At 38.3% G+C, this 24,852-nt stretch overlaps 1 protein-coding gene across 2 annotated transcripts; it reads left to right on the plus strand.

Moving 5' to 3' along the window:
- Positions 1-1,074: 1,074 nt before the first annotated feature.
- Positions 1,075-24,498, plus strand: HDAC2 (histone deacetylase 2). 2 transcript variants are annotated; one of them, XM_030489638.1, is made up of 14 exons: positions 1,075-1,312; positions 8,789-8,901; positions 9,351-9,468; positions 10,393-10,467; positions 10,779-10,917; positions 12,868-13,009; positions 16,397-16,489; positions 16,611-16,719; positions 18,191-18,331; positions 19,807-19,915; positions 22,057-22,187; positions 23,004-23,159; positions 23,902-23,959; positions 24,170-24,498. In XM_030489638.1, exons 1-14 carry the CDS (start codon positions 1,105-1,107, stop codon positions 24,198-24,200), a joined length of 1,623 nt encoding a protein of 540 aa, XP_030345498.1. In that variant the 5' UTR covers positions 1,075-1,104; the 3' UTR covers positions 24,201-24,498. The 2 variants fall into 2 exon arrangements, with proteins under 2 accessions (XP_030345498.1, XP_030345499.1); XM_030489639.1 differs by lacking the exon at positions 18,191-18,331 and having other exon boundaries at positions 1,096-1,312.
- The last annotated feature ends 354 nt before the right edge of the window (positions 24,499-24,852 follow it).

Below are 24,852 nucleotides of genomic sequence, written 5' to 3' on the forward strand. Positions count from 1 at the left end.
CTGGCTAAGACCAAATGCAATCATGTTAACTTTCTGTGTTTCTTCCTCCTGTGTTTGTACTGTATACCACTGGTAGACCTCTGATACTTGATTCACTTCTGAAGCCCTTTTTACAAAACCACAACTACTTTCATCTTGTGTAGCATGCCTTAATTTTGGAAGAAGTAATTAATTTTGGAAGAAGTAATTAATTTTGGAAGAAGTATGCTATGCATACTGTGAAGTATGCTTTGAACTCCTTCTAGAATAGGGATACTGAACAGCAACAGTGTCAACAGGGCCCAGATACTACTGGTCAGAGTACTCACTCCTAGCATCGCCTCAGCCTGAAGCCTGGCTGCAGCCGCCTGTTGCCTCAGGCGCCTCGCAGACGGATGAGGGGGCAAATGGGCTCTTTCCGGACAAGGGTAAAATAGCAGCTTCTTCAACCCCCTTCCCGACTTTGCTAGTCAACAAAACACAAAAAAAAGGCAAAAAAGAAGTCGCACACAACTCCAGTACTGAAGCAAACAAACCAACCCACCCCAACATAAACAGTTTTGTCGTGGAAAACGGCAGACTTCGTGACCTCTCACTTCGGGGAGAGGGGAGACACCACACGACCTTCCCCCACCTCCACAGCAGTATATCGACCACCCGCCCCGCACTCCCACACGCTCGTTCCCAGGTGGGGTGGCTGAGGGAGTCGCCATGATTCTACCGCTGAGGAGGAGAAGACCCCGCTATTCGCCGCCGTGCACGTTTCCCGCTCCCCGCCGCGGCCGCCATGGGCTGCCCGGCCCCTGCCGCGCCACATGGGGCGGCCACTCAGCGCATGCGCCAGGGGGGAGAGCCGCTGAGGGGCGGGGACAGAGCCCGCCGGCGGACCGCACCACTGCGCGGCGCGGGGCTGAGTGAGGAAAGAGTTTCCTCCAAGAATTCGCCTATGAGTACACCCCGCTAGCTCCTTCCGTGGCTGTGTGTCTGACTAAGCCACAAGGTCAAGGACAAGCAGGGAGAGCCCTCGCTCGCTCGCACGTGTTCTCTCCGCCTCCTTCTTCTCCTTTCCTCCCCCGGCGGCTGCTGCTTGGGCGCGCCCCGCTTGCTTCCCCCCGCCCGCTGCCGATGGTCGGGTCCGCTTGCGCTGCCCGCGGCCCGGCGTCGCGAGTTCGCGCTCTCCCGCGTCCGCCTTCTCCCGCCCCCTCCCGCCCTCCCTCCGTGCCGGCTCGGCGCTCGCCTCGGCCTCCCGCTCCCTCCCCCCGGCCCCGGCGCGGCGGCCCTATGGCGTACAGTCAGGGCGGCGGCAAGAAGAAAGTCTGCTACTACTATGACGGTGAGCGGGGCCGGCGCGGGAGCGCGTGTATGCGTGAGGATAGGGGGAACCCCTCCAACGGCCGCCTGGGGCGGGCTGCCTGCCCCCGTACCCCACTATTGTGAGCGCCCCTTCCCCCGCGGAGCCAGCACCCCTCCCGGCTCCATAGCGGCCCCGAACGGGGGTCCCCGCCGCCTCCACCTGCGCCGCCGCGCCCCGCTCCCGCCATCGGCCCTGCGCACTCGGACCCGCCGCGGGGCTGAGTCCCGGGTGCCGCCGGGCGAGGGGGAAAGGGCGGCGAGGAGGGGGGAAAGGATTGGAGCAGGGCAAAGTGTGGATCGTGGGGCTGCCTGTCCTGCCGCGCAGCGGCTCCCAGGCCCAGCCGTGAACGCTGTGCCTATTGTTTCCTCCCCCACCACGTACTCCCCCTCCCAAAAAAAAGAGGAAAAGTTGGGACACTCCCCTTCATCCGCTAAGCACAGAGGCGTTGGAGTCGCTGCCGTGTCTAGCTCCTCCCCTGCAAAAAAAGTCTAGGCCATGTGTAGCTCCGGCACCTGGTGATTCCTGCGCTGAGGCCTTTCCCTTCCTTCGGCTTTCGTACAGAAGAGGTCGGTTGTGCGGAGGGGGCAGTGGGGGTTCTGCCTCCCTGCACAACCTCCCCAAGCGAATATGCGTTGGAGTGGAGGTTTGGTGGAGTTCTGGCTTCCGCGGGCCTCTCTTCTAGCCAAACATGAAAGTTGCGTGCGTAGGTGTTTAATAATAGTGAAATTGGAGTTGCTTGGAGGCCTTCTAAGTTTGCACGCTTGTCTGGTGAGGACGCAGTGGCTTCTGATCTGCACTGTCAGTCACGTCGGAAAAGCACATGAAGCTTCTGCTTAGTTTTAGCTATTTGCAGCAACTTGGTTGTGGTTAAGTCTGGCCACAGCAGCGAGAACTTTTCGTTTGCTTCTTGAGTTTGCATTTGGTTTTCCTTTTTTTTTTCGTACTAGGAGGGCAAAGTCGGTCAAATTAGCTGAGAGTTTTATTTTTTTTATTTATTTTTTTTTAAATTGCCTTCTATTATAACAGTCCTTTACGTTGGCGCCTGAGACTGGTGTTGGTAGTAGCCAGGAAGCGGAGGTTAAGGTTGCTTTGGTGTTTTGACCATTTTGGAACTGAAGATGAATGGCTAAACCCACTGAGATATCAAAGGTGTCTGTTGCTGTAGCAAATCTGCCGTTCTTTAGAAATGGCAGACCTTGTGGGGCCTGTCTCTTTCCTTTTTTTTTTTTTTTTTTTAACACACTAAAGGAGGCAGAGTGATGGTTGCCGCCCCCTTCTCTTTGTTGCTAGCTCTGGTTCTTTGTTCAGCCTAAAGGGGAAAGGAGGCCCCTGTTAGGGATAATTTTGGTGAGGCTAGGATCTTACTTTGCCTGGGGAAGAGAAATCTCTTTTTGCCTTTCTTGTTGAAAGGAAGACTGCAGTGATAGTTTAGAAGCTTTCTCTCTGCAAATGTTTGTATGGTTTGGTTTTAGTTTGTTTTGTGGTTTGAGGTTTGTTTTTTTTTAATCAGTATGCTTTTTTCTTGTTTTTTTCTTTTTTTTTTTTTTTAGTGTTAAAGTCAGGTGGATGTAGTTTACTAGTTCTTGATAGCTTCAGTTTTTCTGTTATCCCTGGATTTTGGTACTCGGTGCGAGCATCAGACTCTCTTAGCAACCAAAAAGCTATACTACTGAAGAGGGGAGAGAAACTGGAGAAGGAAGAAGTTTGAAGGTGGCAGGATAATGGCGACTTAAAGCAGTTGAAGCTCATATCTTGCCGAAGTATGTAGACCAGGACAAATAGAATCATAGAATAGTTAGGTTTAACAATAATAGTGTCTGTTGTAAAAATGATAAAAAAAATAAAATAAAATGCTTTCTGTGTGACAGAACGGTACAGCTTTGGAATGTTTTTGATATTATTTACTGCCAAAGCCAATAGTTATCTTACACTTCTTTTGGAAGCAGAATCATAGAATCAACTAGGTTGGAAAAGACCTTTAAGATCATCAAGTCCAACTACTAACCCAGGACTACCAAGTCCACTGCTAAAGCATCTCACTGAGGGCATCTACACTGTTTTTGAACACTAAAATTTCTCCTAATAACTCTATTTTGAGTTAATACCTGCACTAAGTATTTTTGATGCTAATTTGTTGCTCATCTGGCAATTCTGAGTATTTTGTAACTGTGTTGTACCAGCAAAGTCTTGAATCAAAGCACGAGGAACATCAGAAGCCTTAATAACCTAAAACCAAAAGAACCCAAAGATACCTCAAGCACAATGCTGAGGTAGTGATATATCTCCAAGGTTGTCATAACTGAAGTAAACGAGTATTTTTTGGTCATAATAGTCCCTCCACGCATACTTGCACTCTCTTTCTTTAAAAGCATACACTAGAAAGTGTTGAAAAGTACTGGAAGCGTATATGCATATCTCCTAAGATGCAATAAATTCCTACATACTTTAGTGAAACTCAGTGTTGTCATCTAAAATTGCTTTTTTAAATAAGCCTGTCACCAAGTTTTCTCAGAGTGTGTTAACTCTTTCTGATAATTAACAATTTTAATAGCCTTCACACTGTACCTGGAAAAAATAAAACTTAGGGTGGGTGAAGCTTAATTTAATTTTCTGCAGTTTGTAATAGACTGTCAGCCACATCCAGTTTGTAGAAGCATTGCTTGTGAGCGTGCTCACGTCAAGAATTTTGTTAAAGTTTGAGCCAGTATACTATGGAAAGAACTAAAAATGTGCAGATTAAAATACTTTAGTCATCTTGTCTGAAATATGCTTAATAGATGCTTCTAGTCTGAATATGCATATGGCCATAGCTTAGCGAAGTCTGTTCTTCACGCTGCTTAGAAGCATGCTAGTAGGGAAGGATATTGTATTTTATTTTAGCCTCTTACCATATGTCTTTAGGGTATTGCCACTGTCTTGCAGCATTTGGCTCAGGTAGTTCAGTGGCCTCTTCTAAGATAGGTCTGTGTTGTACAGTTGCCTGTAGCAATGAGGACAGGACCTGGATGGTCTTTCCAACTCTGCTTTTGCACAGCAAAGCACAGTTCTAGGGAATCGCACAACTAACATGGTTACAGTTAATAAGCGTATTTATTCCATGCCAGTGCACTAGCAGTATTGTTCGAATTGCTGCTTGTGCATAATTTAATGTGGGTGTTCAAAAGGCTCTACCTTCATAAAACTTTGAGGTCTGCTTCAGAATGTGGTTGGTCCCACCCATAAAAACAAGACTAAACCTGTTTTAATAGGGCAGAATGCTACTATATTCAGACATTGTTTAAGTACTTCTAGCACTTCTAGTTAAAGCTTATGTCTGCAGATAAAAGGAACTTAAAATGGTTTCACAGAAATTCATCAGTGCTTTGCACAGTGGCTTCCAAACGCATTGAAGATGTCCAACCTCTGCTCAGAGATCAAAAGTCAGAACTTTGCTAGTCTTCTGCTGTCTGCTTGAATTTAAAAACTAGGGAGGAAAAAAAAAACGCCCAACCCAAAACAAACCAACTGTTCAGATGCTGGTGCAGTAATTTTAGGCCTATTTGAGTAGCTGTTTGTTGGACTGATCAGGCATTAATGATCCTTTTTACTTTCATTGTTACATGAGTTCACCCGTTAGTATTGCTGAAGTCAGTCCAAATATAACTACTGCTATTAAGATTTCTTTGTGCTTTTTTTTTTTCATGTGGTTTCTATTGCAACAGGTAGGTTTCTCTGCAGTTGGTGCAGTTCTAAATACCTCATGATTTTATAGTAACTCAAAATAAGCAGAGATATGGTCAGTGTATATAACAATCTATCCGTATCAAAGTTACAAAGTAATATAACTTATGAGTTACAAAGTATCAGAAAATATAAGTAAGTGTCCTATCTTGCCTCTTTGTTCAGGCCATTAAGACTGTTCTGTAATAGTTAATTTAAAGGGGCTGTTTTTCTATGTAGCTTGCATAACTAGAGAGACTAACATACTTTTTGTGGGGCATAGCAGCTTTTGTTAATTGGTTGTGTGCTTGTCAGGCATAACTGAAGTTACTTTAGGGCATGTAGCCTCTTGTATTTTTCTATGTATTAAAGTATCTGACATCTGTAGACCTTGCTGAAGTCTTGGATAGAGAAGTTCTAAAACTAGTCTAAAACTTATGTTCATCAAATGAATCATGTAAGTGTATTTGATAGCTCTCTTCAGAATTTAGGCAAGTGACTTGTATGAGTTGAGAAGTAATATTTTTTATATTTTTTTATTATATCTGAACCTAGAACGTGATGGTGTATGCAACAACCGAGTTTTCAGGTAACTCTTCTGGTCATTCGTGGGTATCATATTTTGAATCATGTGGTGAACACTGCAGGACAGTAAACTCATGCTAGAATTAAATTGGCACTTGGTTTGTTTCTTTTTAGTTAAGGATTCAACTTCTTGGAGATTATTGTTACTTCTTAATGAGAGCCATTTAGCTGATATTTTTACGGGTATAAACCAGTAAATTCGAGTCTTTGAAGCCTTTCTGTGAAAGGTTAATAGGTTTGCCAACTTTCTGCATATACTACTTTGCATGTTTTCCCTCCGCTTCCTCTTTCAGTTATGTTCTTTTGCACTTCCAGTGTGCACCCATATTGGTGAGTGATACAAAACATGCTCGTAACACTTCTGTATGATTTTTACCTTTGTATTGACAAGTGTAAGATCAAATACTCATGCTATCTGCAATACTAGTCTTGTGCACTTGGTCTCACTCATATATACTCATACTCTAGTCAAAGTTCATCTGGCTCTATGTGCAGAACTTTAGCTCAATTGTGGATGAAGTGTTTGTACTAGGAAGGGCACCTTCTCCTTCACTGAGTAAAGGAGGAGAGACTTCTGACATCTTTGCTTTCACCACAGAATGATGGCTCCCTTTTGTGATATGGTGGAAATCAAGGTGCTAATGAAGAAAGAGGAACCTCCTCTACCTTTTCCTTCCCCACCCCTATTAACATGCACATTGCAACAGTCCCTTGAAACTTCATGGGCTTTTTGTCCATACGTTTGAATTTATTTTTTTATGAGGCTAATGCCAAAACATTGGGGTTTTTTTGCTGGTGATGCTAAGACCTGAAAGGTGTAAATGGTATTGCCTGTTGCTGACATGTATAATATTAATATCTATTGTTAGTCATTACTGATGATATCTAATACGGAAAGATTAATATGCTTCTGCTAGATACTCACCCACAGGTCTACTTGATTAAATAAGCTCCCATTTAATTTACCAACTTGCAAATTATTTTAAAAGTTCTCCTTTTTGGTAAAAAATAAAGTGAAGGTTAAAAGGTATGCTTAATCGATTGATTATATTTTTAAGTGTACATATACTGCAGAGTATGGCATAATATGCTTAACTTTGAATTTGTTTAATTGATCAATTGCAGTATATCAAAGGATGGGTTGCAAGTATATTTTGGAAGCTTGTTACTTTTTTTTTTTTATTTTACATAAGGGAGAATAACAGATCTTATGTTTTACATAAGACAGAAAATCATTCTTCATGGTCTGCTTATTTATCCATCAATGTTCTGAGTAAAATGTCAGTGACTATATAAGCTGAACTTAAAATTAAAATGACCGGTTTAAGAAAAAAAAAAAAGGTATGAAATACATACACATTCTTTAAACCACAAATGCATTTGGAATTCAGTTTCCTCAAAAGCATCATGTTATTGGAAGTCACTATTGTCTTAAACATTTCAAAATTTTAAGCTGTTAATAGCTTGAAGTTTTGTAAATCTGAGACTTAACAGTAACTTCACAAAGAAAAACAGGCCTAGTAAATGGTTGGTTTATATCTTGTAGTCATTAGTTTCAAAGAGCTGTGGTAGATCTTTCCTTAACTCCAAATTTGTACTGTTTTGTGAGATGCTTGGAAATGTCTTTTTACTGGCAGGAAGGAAGGTGGTTATGCTTTTAATACCTTTTGCTCTTGACCTGCATGTGACCAAAACTGCAAGCTTGCAAGAAGTATCTGCAAGATGCCAGATCTTAATAACTGACAGGAAGTTCTAATCATCCACTTCAATTCCTAAATTAGGAGTAGGACCAAGTTCTTCAAAGTTCTTAATGCTAAAACTTGATTTTTCTGTTGTTATGGGACAACTGAGAGCTAGGTGTTGAGTGACTGTTTTTCTAGATAACTTCACCTTACATTACATTAGATTATATCTATTTTCCTAAGTGTCCTTACTCTCCTTGTCACTTTGAAAGCTGAATTTTAGGGAGCTTAGAGATTTACAATCTGACTGTAATGCTTGCTTTTCTTGGTAGTTGCTGATGCTACTGCAAGCTGGCATTTTCCCTTCTTCCTGGACTGAAGCTTATGTTGAAGAGATGAAACTAAAGTTGTTCTGTAGCAGTGCTACTTCTTACCTCTGATGAACAAAATTTGTAAAATAGTATGACGTTGTGAAAACAGTGTTTCTTTCATTCCCAGTGGACAAGGCAGAGCATGTTAAAGGATGTGAAAGAAAAGTAAAAATTCGCTATGTAAATTCACAAAAGTAGAAGTTCACTACTCCTACAAGGAAATTCGGTCAAAAAAAAAGAGGTGCTATTGCAAATAGTTGTTATGGAAGAATTCTCCAGCTGAAGGCCATTGACAGTTGGACATACCTTTTGGGCTTCTCTAAGTTTCCAGAAATGTATGGGTTGCTAGTTCTGTTTAAAGAGGATCATGTCTCAGTAATGTCAGTGTTCAAAGTGGAGAGAGGTGTGTATGTTCTAACAGTAGTCGAGCTGGGGGAAAACTTACTAGCCCTTGATAGTAGCCATTCTTTTCTTGGATATAAGTGTCAAATTTGTTATCTTAGTTGTGTGTCTAATTGCTCTCCAATTTGACAGAGCTGGGCTAATCTGGATTACAGGTTCTGTTAATAAACTACTGTGGATTCCTAGCAGCAGGTGTTTTGGGGAATGTTTGTGCATGTGATTGCAGTGATGTATCTGAAGCTAGCTTCTGGAATGTAACTGCCAGGGCTAGTAATTAAGGGCAGGCTGAGGATGGTGTCTTCAAATCAGCTCCTGCAAATGGTAGGCTTTGCTACAGCCTCTGTTGTGGTGTAATATGGCTATGTCATCAGTAGTTTCTCCTCCCCTCTTAATTCCAGTTCTGTTTCCCATAATTTATTCTTCAGTTCTGTCCCACTATTTTCTTCACTTTTGATTGGAAACCACATCCTGTAGGTATCTTTGCCCTCCCATTACTGTCTGCTTGTAGTAAAACTGTTAGATTTGGCTTCCTTTTTCTCATAGCCTTTTTGAAATAGACAGCAGTCCCTTTGTTGTTTGGGGTTTTTTATTGGATGGTTTGTTGTGGGTTTTTTTTCTGGAATTACACCTGCTTGCTTATCTTCTGAGAATGGTTCTTGTAAGTAGCAATTAAAAGTTGCTTTGTAATATGAATAGCTATTGTGTGATATTGACAGGTGATATCGGAAACTATTACTATGGACAAGGGCATCCGATGAAACCTCATAGGATCCGAATGACCCACAACTTGCTGCTAAATTATGGCTTATACAGAAAGATGGAAATTTATGTGAGTATAAGCAATAGAATGTCCACTGATGCGTTTTAAATTATTTTAAAGGGCTTCAAGTATTCTCACACAAATAAATGGAGAAAAGTGGAAGTGGAAATAGAATATACTTAAATAGTGTGTTCGGTGCTCTCTGTTAGAAGTGGAGCAGTATTTTTGTAATTGGTGAGGACTGCAGATTGTTGTCCATGTCTGGAAGAAGTCTAGAGCCCCAGTAGAGAAAATTTTCGCCAGTATTTCTGTGATTGGGGGGTGGGGTGTTAGGAAGACATTAGGGTGATTAATCAAGTTGTATACTAACAACAGAATATGCTTTGTGTAAAACAGCAGTACTATCAATTTAACTGTTCTCCCTTCAAATTAGATTTCTTTTGAACTGTCTGTTTTAGCAAGTTAACTGATTTTGCAGAGCATTCTTGATTATTTCTCTAACTTGTTCTTGTCATCAGCGACCCCACAAAGCTACTGCGGAGGAAATGACCAAGTACCATAGTGATGAATACATCAAATTTCTCCGATCAATAAGGCCTGACAATATGTCTGAGTACAGCAAGCAGATGCAGAGATGTAAGTGTCAACATTAGCTTAAGTCTGTGTACATATTTTGATGGTTAGCATGGTTTAAAACTCAGTATTTACCAATACAGAGGTATGAACATGGCTTAATGATGTCGGTGGGTTAGAGAAATGCTGTAGCAAGACTAACACATGCCTACCTTTAGCTACACTAATTTGGGGACTTTTCTATTAAAAGCAGCCATCTTGGCAAAAATGTTCTTTTAAGTATATAGAATGATTTTTGCTTCCCCTTTCACAGGGTGTATTCTAGATGTGAAGTAATAATTTCAGCAGGCTTAATGCACAGATTAAACTTAAGTTTGTGAAAGTGTCTTAAAATCTGTTCTAATACAAAATCTTTCTGAAAAAAAGAATGGCTTTTAGAAGAGAAGTAAAAATCTATGTATGAAAATGTTTTACATCAAGAAAAGGAGATATTCCTCTTGGAATGAGATAGTAAAAATTGTAGTTATTCACTGTTCACGCTTTCTGTTAATTTATTCCTTTAATTATAGGAATAGGCTCAAAGTACTGTTAGGAATGCAGTTTGACAGCTATTACATCAATTTAAAAGGCAGTATTGTAACCTCTTTATGATGCCTTAATCTCAGCAAATTATTTTTCCAAGTAATTGTGCATTTCTTAATGTGACCTATGTTAATCAGACTTCTTCCAAAATCTAAAAATGATCTAACTTCTTGTTAACAAGGAGACAAAGCTTCCCATGGAAACTGAAAATAAAAATAGTTTAAAGTCATCTCATCATTGATTAAAAAGACTTTACGTTGTTTTCGGTGATAAAATTTGACAAAAATGAGGTGCCAGCAGAAGTAGTTGAAATGCTGAATGAATTACGCTTGCATCTGTGTTATCCATGCATATACAAATGGCTTTGGAATGGTGTTTTTGAAAAGTAATACATTTCTTACACAGTTAATGTTGGAGAAGATTGTCCTGTATTTGATGGCCTGTTTGAGTTTTGTCAGCTGTCAACTGGAGGCTCTGTTGGTAAGTACAGGTTGTTTGCCAGCTATTTTACAGCTTTATTACATTTATGTCAGCAACCTAAAACTTTGATACCATATTTAAAACTGAAGCAAAGATAAGTGTCTCTTTTTAAAGAAAAAGATAATAATCTCTTTATTTAAGTCAGTTACAGGCTCAAATGTGAAATGTATCAAGTATCTCTGTATTGGTAAGAGATCAGATCTAGGATCAATTTATTTAAAAATTAATATACTATTTTATGTAACAGATTTAAAGGCCGTTAGAAGTTTCTAATTGCATTTCCTTTAATTTTTGTGTTTGTCTTTTTACAGCTGGGGCAGTAAAATTGAACAGACAACAGACAGACATGGCTGTTAATTGGGCTGGAGGACTTCACCATGCCAAGAAATCGGAGGCATCTGGTTTCTGTTATGTCAATGATATTGTGCTTGCTATCCTTGAGTTACTGAAGTAAGCGTACAATGGGTACAAGATAAAGTGTCAAATTCAAGTATTTAAGTATCTGAAGATATGGATTGTAATATTATTTCAGTGAGCTTTCATAGCCCATGTTGTACAGTTTCAATTAAGAAAACTTCAAGCTTTGCCAAATTGGGTTTCAGCAAGAAGATACAGACAAGCTGAAAAGATAACTAATAGGAAATAGGCTTAAAACAGGTATTTAGAAGTACTTCTTTACACAGAGGATACTAAACTTCCAGAGCCTGCTGCTACAGGAGGCTGGAGGAAGCAGACAGCAACAACAGATTCAAAAAAGAGATTAAACATAATCATGGACAAGAGGTCTGTAAATGGATGTTAAACATCCAAGCAATGATGCACCCTCTAAAATGCCATATGCTGTAATTCTAGATGGTGGGGGAAGTATGAGGGTAGCAGACTGCAGAAAATCGACAGGCTTACATGCGTTCTGTAAATGTTAATCTGTTGCTACTCATGGGGACAGAATAGTGGGCTAGATGGATCGCTACCCTGGCCCCTTAGGGCAATCGTTATGTTCACAATCATACACCCATTTGGTTTCTCAATATGCCTGCTTGTTCCCTATCATTTGAGTCACTGCTAAACCAAACAGGAATATTCAAGGAAGATCATGCACTAAGCTTGTTTGGATTGTTACGTGAATTGATGTGGCTGTTATGAATAAATAATGAAATAACAGCTGTGCTGCTTTGACTGCAAAATAAAAAAATGAGTAGTAATGAAAAAGTGGTCATATAATTAACTTCAAGCAGTAATACTTCACTAAAATTTCAAATCCTAAGTGTTACTTGTACTGCTTCAGGGGACTGTATCTCTTCTAATAACACATAAATCTCATTTATTACAAAAAATATTTGAGATACTTGACTCTTCTGAATGTAACAGCTGAGTCTGCTGGTGAGGGATGGGGGAAGCAGCTGTAATCTGGAAGTGTTTTTTAAAGATGGAAAAAGTTTCTAAATACACTAACAAATAGTTAAACATAATTTTAATGTACGGCATGTATTCAGGGTCTGTCTCTGTAGTCTGAGAAAAGCTATATGATTTTCTGTGGTCCAGTCTCAAAGTTTTTAGTTTAATGTGCTTGTGAAGGAAGGAAACTTTCAAATAATTATGGGTTATGTATCCATAGGGAACTGCCCTGCTCAGTGTCATGTGAAGTGAAAAATATTAGCCCACCTGAAATTATGGTTGCTCAGATTAACATTCTCTAGCACTATGCAAAGCATAATGGAAATATATCTTTTGATGTTGATAGAATTTAAGGGATACTTACTGTTGTTTCCAGTGCTTTGAGGCTTCAAACAACTGGTTTCTACTAAGCAGTAGTGTAATAATTTCATGCTAATAGTAAGGGTGATACACTTGGAAATAAGAATGCGCACATCTGTACAAGTAGCAAAGGTGAAGAAGAAAACTCAATAGAAAATAAGTACTTAAATTTAATATTTTGTGGGCTTATGGATCATGGGTTATTCCTGCTCCTGACACTATGCTGTTTGAAGCATGTGGTAAGAGATGTTTTAGTGTAGGCTGTGTTGATAATTATTGAGAAGGCAGAAAGAAATGCCCTGTGAAAGGGATGAATTCAGCAGATGTGACCAACAGAAAGTGGTGTGGACAGAAACACAAGGTATAGCTTCTATGAGGTGATACAACTTGGGGTAAATACTAATATAATTGCATACTTAAATTATTTTGATGAAGATGAACTTACTTTCATTATTATCTAAACTATATTGAGAATTCAATAAACTATATTGAGACCATATTGTCACTTCTACCAAAGTCACCAAAGTGATCATAATCTTGGGTTTTATTGTTTGTTTTTTATCATTGGGTTTTTCCTTATTAGGTAAGGGTGTATTATGAACATAACAGATAATGATGATTTCTCATACAATATTTTCTTTTTAGGTATCACCAAAGAGTGTTGTACATTGATATTGATATCCATCATGGTGATGGTGTTGAAGAAGCATTTTATACCACAGATCGTGTCATGACAGTATCATTCCATAAGTATGGTGAATATTTTCCAGGCACAGGGGACCTTAGGGTAAGGTTGAATATGAAATTTCATTAGGTGATAAATTCCTCCTTATGCTTTTGCTCATAGATACTGTTTTCATACTAGGTTACAGTAACTGTGTCCAGTAATAACATACAGCAGCAACTTTTCAGAAAGTATGTTAATCAAAAGTGATAGACTTGAAGAACCTTAGGGGGAAAAAATACACGGTAGCGGGGAAGTAAATTACTTCTACGTGAAATTGACACCTTCACTTCTGGATAAATTGTCTGAAATCTTAGTTCAAATGTATGATTAGTTCACTCAGATTTTGGAAATGTCTCTAGGAAGACAGTGTGGTATATTTATAATGCCCATCTGCATTTCAGTTCTGCATATGCAGTGAAAAGTAGCTGTTTCGAGATCACATGGCTTCAAAAGTTGTTTCAAATCTTAGAATAACTTCATGCTAGAGTCCCAAAGCTTTAGTTGCAACTTGAATTTGCTTGTGTTCTATTTGCCTAGTAATATAGTTGACTCATTTTTGGAGTATTTCTTATGTCAAAGTGTGTTTTGAGTTCTCATGATGCTCGCATTAGCATGCCCCACATACAATTGTGTATTGAGCCTTTTAGCATTGGCCTGTGAAGAATTGTCATTTAAGATGCTGTAAAATCTCTGGCAAAGCTAAGAATGGAAACCAGTTTTCCTGGCCCTTTGTATTAAATTTGTTAGTCGTTTCTCATGTTAGACTCTTGTCTGTTAGAACAGGAAATTGTTCCACTTCACAACTTGAAAGAGTATTTCAAGTATTAGGATTGATATATAATTAAGCCTAGCTTTAAACTCTTAGATTAAACCTCTTACCAGAGGCTCTCCATGGGTAAGTCAGTCCTCTGGTACCAGCAAGTTTGTACATTAGTTTGTGCATACAGTTAGTAATTTTTATTTTAATTGTAAACACTTATGAAAAGTTGACCTACAAAACTGCTATGTTGGGAAAGAATTCACTGTTTTCCTACTACCTTTAAATTGATTCAAGTGATGTAGATATTAATGTTTGTGTTAATATTCATGAAATGTGTGCTTCCCAGTGTGCTGATGGTACCCAGAGGACCCAGAAGTAAATGAAAGTTGAGCTTTAAATCAGTGGGGTGCTAAGCCTTCATTTCAGTGTGGTTGTTGGAGCCGAATGTTATTATGATGGTTAGATTCTGTTAAAGTGTGTTCTAAATTGATTTAGGTAGAAATCAGATAAGGCATTGTTTTATCCGTGTGGTTTAACTTCTCTGGCCACAAGGTGGTAGTGGTGCTTCAAACAAAAAGCAGCTCAGACCAGGATGTTTATCACGGCAAGCTGTTGTTGCTGAATTTGGCTAGATTTTTTTTTTTTTGGGGGGTGGGGGGGGCGGGGTTAGATATCTTGGCTTTTTAGAAACGGCACTTCCCGTTGACACAGAAGTTTATGGACTCGTCGCCTCACCACACCCAGGACAAAGAATTTAAAGATAACACAGTTGAAATAAATAGATGAATATTGTGTGTTACTGGGATTTTTTTCAGTATGGTGTCAGTGACAAACAGTACTTCAGGCATAGTAACTTTTATTCTGTGCTGCTAGCTAATATTTTGAAATGAGCATTGCCTGCATACAGACCAGCAGGCTTTATTGCAATTATTATATCCCCATAGGAAAAAAAACATTAGCTTTTTCCTATCTCCAGAACTTGCTAAACTAATTGAACTAAAGGGAGAACTAATTCTCTGAAAAGTCAGTGTTCCTTCTGGAAACTGGTGTTGCACTGCTTGCTTCTGCTCAACTTGATCTACTGTTCCTGATTATTTGCATCAACTTTAACAGCCAAATCTTAGCTTTGCTTTTTGTCAGTGGGCTCCATTCAAGCTTGTTTCTGTAATTCTTTAGTTAGTTGGTTTAGTTTGCTTATCAGGTTACGTTTATTTGATGCAGGAACAAATCACGCATCAGCTGATGGTTTTGTGATTGCAGCTCCATCAGTGTAGCTCACAGAGGTTGTCTAGTTCAGCTGCATTCATTCATTTTTCTTCTGAAGGTATTGGTCAGTCTGAACTTTCAATGTCTTTAAGTTATTTGACTTTCTACATATCTTAGATAATAGCATTAATCTTATACATACGTAGATAAGTCAGTTGAGACTGTAGTGCTACACAGAGGCCCAGGTTCTTTCTGGAAATTTGATCTGTTGGTGAATGGGCAACTACCATAATGCTGTATTGTTTCTTTAGTGTTTACAACCAATGGAAGTATCAGAGAAAACATCCCTTGAGTAGCTCAGGCTGGAAAACAATTACCTAGTTTGGTGGGAAATTTGTGAACGTTTGGCTGTTTTATGTTTTAGGATAAAATCCTAAATGACTTCTTTTTTTGGTTGTTTTTTGTGTTGTCTGGGTAAAGGGTTTTTTTTCTTGCTGTTTTTAGTCTGGAAAGGAAGGCATTGTCACCTCAGAAAAATCAGCACCTGAAAGCCTAGGTAATTCATTTTGGGAGATTCTGGGTCACTGTTATACTCCAAATCAGCAAGAGTTTTTAGTTCAGCAGAGGTCTTCAGTGTCACTAATCTTCCAATACTATGAAATAATAACGTGCTAGAAGAAAAAAAAGTCAACTGCTAACATTGTGTTTATGCTTCATTGTGCCATTTGTCCCTGTCCTCATGTCTATGTCCCATCCCATGTTGTCTGTGTCTTCCCGCCACCCCCCGCCCCCTCCCCAGTAAAAGGTAGTTACTGGAAGTGAAATGTTACTCTTGCCTTCACTGCTAAGGAGGCTTCGTTCAGGAAGAGGAAAAAGTCCATGACTCTTTTAATAGCTAGTGTTGAGAAGTTCAGTATTTGTATTGCTGGGCCGTCATATTGGTGCCTTGTAGTTTTTCAATGATGTTGGACTGAAGTGTGCTCTTTCTGCAAAGCTGGTGTTTGATGGTAGTTTACAGCCAAACTGAACAGGTTAAATCTTAGTATCTTCCCCACTGCATCTTTATTAGTGGCAGAGAACTGCTCTGTGTACTGGATCAGTTTCTGTCTGTCTTAGTGATGAGCTAAAGGGAAGAAATAGGAATGAGCAGCAAGCAGGGATCTTTAGGTTTTAAGCTGTTTCTGCTTAACTATTTTTACTGTCTGAAACTGATGAGTTACATTTTGCCTTTTTTTGTCTTAAATCTTTGAATTAAAAAATCAGGTGTACTGACTGTAAACTTGGTCTTGGTGTACAACTCCTATACTACAAAATGATTTTATGGGAGAATGGGAATCAAGTAAGATACTTCACCTCTTTTATCTCGCAGACATGAATAATGGTACAAAATGGCTCAGTGGACTTGTGTAGGTGTTTTTCCATGATACCATCATGTGCTTCTGTGTTTGTAATAAAGCATTTTGTCATCTTTGCTTATATAGGACATTGGTGCTGGAAAAGGCAAATACTATGCTGTCAACTTTCCAATGAGGGATGGTATAGATGATGAATCATATGGACAGATATTCAAACCAGTAAGCACTTTTTTTTTTTCTTTTTTTAAGCTCTCTAGAAGGATTATTGTTCAATTTTGTAAATATATTTCCATAACATGAATTAATGAATGAATTAATTGGTGTTTTATCCTGATTATAGATTATATCCAAAGTAATGGAGATGTACCAGCCCAGTGCTGTGGTTTTACAGTGTGGAGCAGATTCACTGTCTGGTGACAGGCTGGGATGTTTTAATCTTACTGTTAAAGGTAAGCAGAAAAGTGTGTGTGTCATCTGTAACTTTTTATTTAATAGAGACCTCTACCCTTCATACTGTTTTTCAAGACACTTACATGATGAGGACTGGAGTCACAAAGATTTTGTTCATTACTATGATTAGTCACCTCTTTCTTTGCTATACAGGGATGGCCAAAAGAAACCCAGAAGTTGCCTCTTTCGTTCTGTCCATCTAAAAAAGTTAAGCTTGGTTTTCTATGTTCTTCCTAGCCACTCAAGTGATTCCCTTTCTTCTATGCACAGGCTTTCTGTAGCTTTAAAGCAATGTTCTGAAATGACAGGACAACAAGAGTTGTCCTACTGCAACACTTATTATGATGGGCGAATAATAAAAACTAGTGGTTCACTTAACAGGTCTACAGATACTAAACATCAAACACTGTTGGGTGTAAAATAGGTATTCCTGAAATGAAAATACTATTGTTAAATTTGTAGTGGTATTTATTGTTACACTGAGCCTTATGTTAACATTTTTATGAACTTTTATAGAATTAATTTACTTCAGTATTACTTACACTTCTATCAAAAAAAAGTGATTCTCAAAATTGGGCTGAGATGCTAATTTAGCAAACAACATAAGTATTACTATTATTATTGATTGTAATTAATAATACATTACATGTATGCTGAACTTTTGCTAAGCCTTGAATCCAGCCTGTTTGAATCATTCATTTTCTGGGTTTTCTTGGTTTTGTGTTTTCTTAATGAGGCAATTAGAGTTTTATAGGCAACAAAATGCAGTATAGTATCTGTCGGGTGTGCAGTGTTTCAGGGTTCTTTTCTTGATTTGCACCAGGTGGCAAAGCTACTTCAGTTGCCCACACAGCTCAGATTTTTTTCCGGTGGCAAAGCTACTTCAGTTGCCCACACAGCTCAGATTTTTTTCCATCTTACATATCTTGGAAACCAAGAGAGCTGCTGCCTCCTACAGATGCCTTTCAGTATGCTGTATGTCCCTGGAGTGTGTACTGTCTTTGCACCAGTTCACTCTGTAAGCAAGACTTAGCAACCTCTAATACAAGGTCAAATTTAGAAGTAGAAAGGACAGAGTACTGATTTACTGCTTTCCCTTCTTTACCCATTGCATTTGACCTGAGAAATTGTCCCTAGATTTGTCACTGTGTGTTGACTTCAGTTATGAAAAGACAAAATGCTAAACTTCCTAAGAGCATTTCAGAAGAGCAGCTATAGATCATCATGCAAAGTCTCTGAAGACTGGGGTGAATAATTAATGTTTGATGTATTTTGTACATTTCTTATATTTAGGTTTCAACTTCTTGTGAGGTTGTACTTAGCTCTAGGGGGAGACAGTTCTGTTTTACTTGAATCAATTCAGTTCTTAGGTGATAAGTGCAACTGCATATATCTTATTAAATAGTTAATTATATTTTTCTCTTTAATAGATATTTTGCATATATTGTCAACTCTTTTTGTGTTTGACAGGTCATGCTAAATGTGTGGAAGTGGTAAAGACTTTTAACTTGCCATTGCTGATGTTGGGAGGAGGAGGATATACGATTCGTAATGTTGCTCGATGCTGGACATATGAAACTGCTGTTGCCTTAGATTGTGAAATTCCTAATGGTAAATATTAATACCCAAGTTAATATTTTCTTAAAAGAATAATCATGAGAGTGTTTAAGTGAACAGATAACATATTTCTAAGCATCAGTTTAGAATTAACTATGTAGAAAGTTATTGTTAAAATTTAAACAATAAAATTTCAGTAGCTTATGCACTAAATAAACTTAAGAATTTGGGGCTTCTTTTATGCCTTAGCAAGTTTTAAATGGTTGGATCATTTTTGGAAAAGTCAAAACATCTAAAACTTATGGAACCTTACTTATAACTATTTTTAATATGAATGTCATCAGTATGATAGAATATATACTGCATTTTGATCGTAACGGTGTAGATTTGAGTAAGTTGGGCACCACAGACATACTATTCAAAAGAAATTAATGAGTATGCAGGTGTCTATTTTACTATGTAAAACAACCGTTTCATTGTATCCATGACTTAAAAGTAACTGTGAAAGTATATTGACTTTGCTTGTCCATTTGACTCAATTTTGCCTATACAAGCTATTGTAAAACAATTTAAAAACCAAAAAAGCAATTGTGGACTCCTTTTGCATAGTTGAATAATGAAGTAGTTTCTCTAAGGAAGATCCCCAAAGGTCCTGCACTCCCTTTACTTCTGGCCAAATATATTTCTGGACATGTTTTTGGAATGTCTTTTTGCAAAATTATTTGGACTGGTTTGTTGCACATCGGTCACCAGTATTTTTCATGTTGGACTACAGCTTTTCCTGATAACCTTTTGCTGTTCATTTATCTCTTGCTGGATTCATAGTGTTTCCATCTGACTTCAGTGGAATGCTGCTGTCAGTGAGAAAAGAGTATTTGGACAGTACCTTTCAAGATGTATATTTTCCATTGTGCATGTAAATTTATATTCTTTGTCAGTCAAAGCTTTTGAAGAGAGTCTTTAATTTTAGTGATGAGGTGTTCCAGTCAGGGGACAGTTATCTGTGCAAACATAAAAAGCGAGGGAAGGGAAAGGGGGAAATTAACAGACAAAGGCATCACCGAATCGCTGTACAGCATTTGCTTACCATGGATGCTGAGCTAGCTGTGATTGTCAGCTTAGTAATGCGTATTACAGGTTTTACTGAAGGAATATTTTGAATGGCTCACTTAAACCTGTTGAACTGGATTAACTTTGAAAACAGCTATAAGAAATCATCAGTTGATCTTCTTTTTTCTGCAGAAGTAGCATTTTTAATTATTTTATCAAATCTGTGTGTTGTTCCAGTGTACGTTCTAACATGATTACAGTAGAACTTGCTCGTTATATTTTGCTAACAAATTTGAGTTCATCTATTGAATAACACTGAGGAAAAACACCGAACAGTTCAGGCAGTACTGAAGTATTGCTTACGTGAATGCTTCAGGTTTGATTGTTCTCCAACTAAAATCCTGTCAGAACAGTTGTTGCATTTAAAATGTTTAAAATCTTTTGGGTCACAAAGATGCCTTTTGTGTCTTGGTTTATAGAGTTGCCATACAATGACTACTTTGAGTATTTTGGACCAGACTTCAAGCTTCATATTAGTCCTTCGAATATGACTAATCAGAATACACCAGAATATATGGAGAAGATCAAGTAAGTAGTGATTATCTTATCTGTCAAGTAGGTCATGTGGATCGCATTTGTCTAGAGGTTTAATTGTTAGGCTGTTTTTTAAAACTGCATGCTTTTCTCTGTTACACTCTAAAAATAAATGCTGAATAGATTTTACATATATTTTTCACTTCTGTAAGAGGAACTTTTTAGCAGTCTGTTCCTATAACGGTAGATATGCTTATGAAGTCCTATGTCTATAAATATGAAAATTTAAGACCCAGCTTGGATTTTTACTTTTTCCACCATCTAGAGACATGACTGTTTTACTTGGCTTCCCCTTATAACTTTGTAGAAAGTTTATCCCACCAGGAAAGAGGCTGGTATGCTGTGATGATTAGGATTTCTAATTCTCGGCTCCATGTCAAAACACAAACTGAGATTGTCATTCTTTGTAGCTGTCAGCTGTAAAAATAAAAAGTCATATGTGAGCTTGGACATCCAAAACTATGGAAAGATAGTGATATGTGTGCAGGCAATTGAGTGGCTGTGGTTTGACAAATCCACATGGTTTGAGAAGTGCTCATTGCCAAGCTGTAGCAGGTATGTGTTTTAGCCCATACCACTTTTGATACTTCATTTATTCCTCCTCACATCCTGAAGTTTTGATTGTAAACAAATATTTTACTTGAGGGTGGAGTAATGCATACATACAATCAATTCCATACTCAACTGATAAGAGATAATTGGTTAGCCTGAAGTACTCTTTGCTTTCTGTGGCTTGTTCCTGCTTTAGGTTTAAAAGAATAAAGCCCCAACCTGCCCCAAGTTTTAGCAGGCTGTTAATGGTGTACAGGAATTCTGGTTATTAAAAATAGCTGAATGAAGATGTGAAACTAGCTGTATAGGTTTGCCAGTACTACTATAACCTGTAAAACTGTCAAGTTGCAAAATTCACCAAATTAGTTAAAATAGTAATTTTTGAAGTGGTTGGTACATAGACCAACCACTTCATATATTGGTATTCATAATGCAAATGTATAAATCACAATCAAATGAAGGAAGTTTAGTTTTTAATAATGTGCAGGGGCAGGGGGACACACCCACCTATTCATTGATGTAATTCTGCAAAATTTCTCTGTAGTAGTGTAAGTGCTCCAGCTGATGATGTGCCAGGCTGCCTGCTGTGTATTTGTGTATTGTTGAGCTTTTGTGGTGTGAGTAGGGTGCAAAACTTGTTTTTTAACACATTCCTGGGCACAGATTGTGTGTTTTCTGTTGACAGAGATATGATCTCATATCCTCATATTGGCACCCACAAGAAGAGCAATGACCCGTAATTTCGGAGAATCCTCCTTCAGTTAGCTGTATGCTTTCTTAGAGACCTAGCATTAGGGACTCCCTGGATTGGCAAAACTCCTTTGCCAGATCATGTGATTTGAACAGAGGCAAAGACTGCAAGGATTCCAAAAAAACACCGGTTACACTTTGGCTCTTCAAATTGTGCAGAAGGATACTAAGATAGTTGTTACAAATGCCGATATTTGATACTTGCCAAACCTTTCTCCCTACTTGGGCTTCTTCAGAATGATAGTCTTCAGTTCCAAGAGAAGCCCAATGTCCTTCTTGTTCCTGCACATTGTGCTTTGGAGTGTGGAGTCCATTGCATAAGGCTGCTTGGATGGAGAGTATGCCTCTCTGTTCTCCCTGAAACAGCCAATAAGAAATTTTATACAGATGGATTGCTTTTGACCCTGATATCATTGCTACACATGGTTGGGAGGTCTTTATGCTTGAAGAGTCTGACTTTCTGAGAAACTAGAGGGTAGCTTATTATCTAACTTGCTACTTTAGCTTCTTATAAACAGAGTAATACTGTCACTTGGTTCAGCCCAAGTGGCAGGACTTAGGCAGACCCTGGGGGGAGCTAAAGATAGAAGTTGATTGAAATAAGTGTTTAAAAAGATCAAAGAAATTGATGCTCAAGTACACTGTGGATACTAATGATCTCTTAAGGATGGAAACTTTCTGAAATTGGCATGCCTTTTTTTAACTGAAAAATTAAACAGTGACTGTATAGCAAAGCAGGTGAACTTTGAACACAGAATTTTCAGAATTTAATACAACATCCAAGGAGAAGCTACTTTTGTGTAGCAATAACTTCCCTTGCTTGTTACTTGTAGGCAACGCTTATTTGAAAACTTGCGTATGCTACCTCATGCACCTGGTGTACAGATGCAGGCCATTCCTGAAGATGCTGTTCACGAAGACAGTGGTGATGAGGATGGCGAAGATCCAGACAAACGCATTTCTAGTAAGAAATACCTTTTCATGATAGAGCATGACCAAGTAGTGTCTTTTTAGATTTAATTGGTCAGAATCTTAGTCCTAGCAGTGCAGTATCAGAAGACTGGCAGTTTTGTTTCCTGAGTAAAAAAATTTGCCACTGGTCTGCCAGTTTTCCTGGTCTTAAGGTGGTATCTGTGCACAAATCTGAACCTGTTAAAGGGGTCAAAAGAAGTGCTGACAGAACACGGGGGTTTGCATCTTACAAAACACTCTGGCTATTGCAAATCTAAAATAGATACTCCAGAAGTCTCAGATGAATTTTAACTAAAGGAATACAGGACTTAGCCTCTGTCTTCTGCTATTCACAAAAAATAGGAATTGCTTTTTTGTTAAGAGGTTTTCCACACTTGCAACACTACCCTTCATTTCATTACTGTCAGCCTTTGTATGGATAATGAGTTGTTCTTCAGCTATAGTTAAGGTTTCTTGCTACATTTAACCTTTTTTTTTTGATTGTGGTTGGAACCATCTTAACTACTTATTGGTGCACTGTTTTCTGAACTGTTTAAACAATATTTTCTTTTGTGATTTAGTTTTCAATATTTGAAATTAATTTGTTACATGTTAAAATACTCCCAATCTCCCCCTGTGTCTCTATAAAGCTATTTTCATAAGTCATTGTGAGAGTCCCAGAGTATCTTGAAAGGTAGTATTTGTATCCATAATTTGGTTCATCAGCATTAAATGATTTTATTATTACTCATTCTTAATTTGATAGTTCTTTTTTATTAGACCTGTTGTAATTGGTTTTGTACTCAATTAATTTAACTCTGAATTCTAGTTCGAGCATCTGATAAGCGCATAGCCTGTGATGAAGAATTTTCAGATTCTGAAGATGAAGGGGAAGGTGGACGACGAAATGTTGCAGATCATAAGAAAGGAGCAAAGAAAGCCAGGATAGAGGAAGACAAAAAAGAGACAGAGGACAAAAAAGCAGGTAGGACTCTGGTGTGATTTCATCCTGTATTTTAGAACTGCACGTCAGTTCTTACAGGAGAAAGATGCATTTTTTAATAGTTAATTAGCTGTTGAGATGATTTATTTTTTACATCATCTTTAAAGCATCTATTTTAAATAAGTAAGTTTCAACATACAGCTATTCAGACTAGAATAGTATTTTCTGCCAAGGGTTATTGCTTCCCCATGAGCTTTAAATCTTTGAGCCAGGGATTTGTATAGTTTAATGACAATGGGGATTAAAGTTCTTGCTTTAAATACATTAGACAAAGGGTTTGTTCCTGTTTGCTATTGTGGGGTGGTCCCAACTGATTTTCTCTGAAACAGAAGCGGGATGGGGTTCTGGAGATAGTGTAATTTGAAGGACTCTTGACTTGTCCAAGAACAGGCTGCGTTTTAGGGCTGAAAGACTACCACAAGGACCACGGGGGAAATCCAGGTCTCCTTATTGCATACCATGATTATGGCTAGTCAAGAGAAACCTTGCCTTCGAGGTATTTTGAATCACTTGGCATTGTGCCCTGGTCACTCCTTTGGACGGATTCAGTTCATGCTCTATGTTAATATGTAACCAGTGGCTTCTTTTAAAAGCTAGTTCACTCTGGCTAGGAGTATATGCAAAAGGAAAAAAGAATAAAAGAAAAAAGGTCACTTTTTTAATCCAAAGTATTTTCAGGTTTTCTTGCATCTTTTGAAATATTTTAAATCTTGTTATTTTTCAGATGTTAAGGAGGAGGATAAATCCAAGGACAGCAGTGGTGAAAAGACAGATGCCAAAGGGTAAACACTAATTAATAATGAATGTCACCTTTTTGAAGAGTGTTTGTTTAAATCATTAATTTATAGTATCTTAAATTCTGAAAAGATCACTTTCAGTTCCTCATAGTACTAAATATTTTAGACTCATGACAGTAGTAATTAAAATAGTGTTTCTAAAGCAGTTCATTGAAAAATGAAACAACTTAATAGCTTATTTTTGCCTTTTTATAGAGCAAAGTCAGAACAGCTCAGCAATCCTTGAACAAAAGATAGCCTCTCATCAGTCGCAGAACATAATACTAGAGTTGGAGAATACCTAAAAGAAGAAAAGTTTTCATACAGAGAGAGACTGCTGATTTCATTTTGTACTATTTGGCATGGACCGTATTTATTTTCAAACGGCTTTGTTCTGGTTTTTGGCAAGTTGTATTGTGAGTTTTTTAATTATGAGGCAGAAATTCTTTTCTTCACCATGCTTTATGTAATAGTATTTAAAAATGGATGTGAGTTATTATGTTAAATGTCTAAACTGATCTATTAAAGTAATTTGCCTTTCCTGAGCTGATTTTACCTTTTTTGTAATTTTATCTTTATTAAAAAAAAAAAAAAAAAAATTGTACTTGGTTGTCCTTTGTCTTTCAATGAATCACAAAGAGGAAAAACTATATATAAATAAGCAGACTTATACTTGCCTATGAGTAAGTAGTGGAGTTAAGTGGACAGCTGGCAAGCACACAAATTGAACTGTGGTGCTTTCATCGACTCCACACATTTCACTGCCTTCTGCATGGGGTGCAAACAAATGTATGGGAATATGAGTACATGAGATTTGAACAGGCTGAATAAATGGGTGAAGAGATGTTGGCATAAGGTGCTTGAATGAACTTGCATTTTAATTTAAAGATTTAAAACTC

This window comes from Strigops habroptila, chromosome 6 (assembly GCF_004027225.2).
Source record: "Strigops habroptila isolate Jane chromosome 6, bStrHab1.2.pri, whole genome shotgun sequence".
NCBI classification, from domain to species: domain Eukaryota; kingdom Metazoa; phylum Chordata; class Aves; order Psittaciformes; family Psittacidae; genus Strigops; species Strigops habroptila.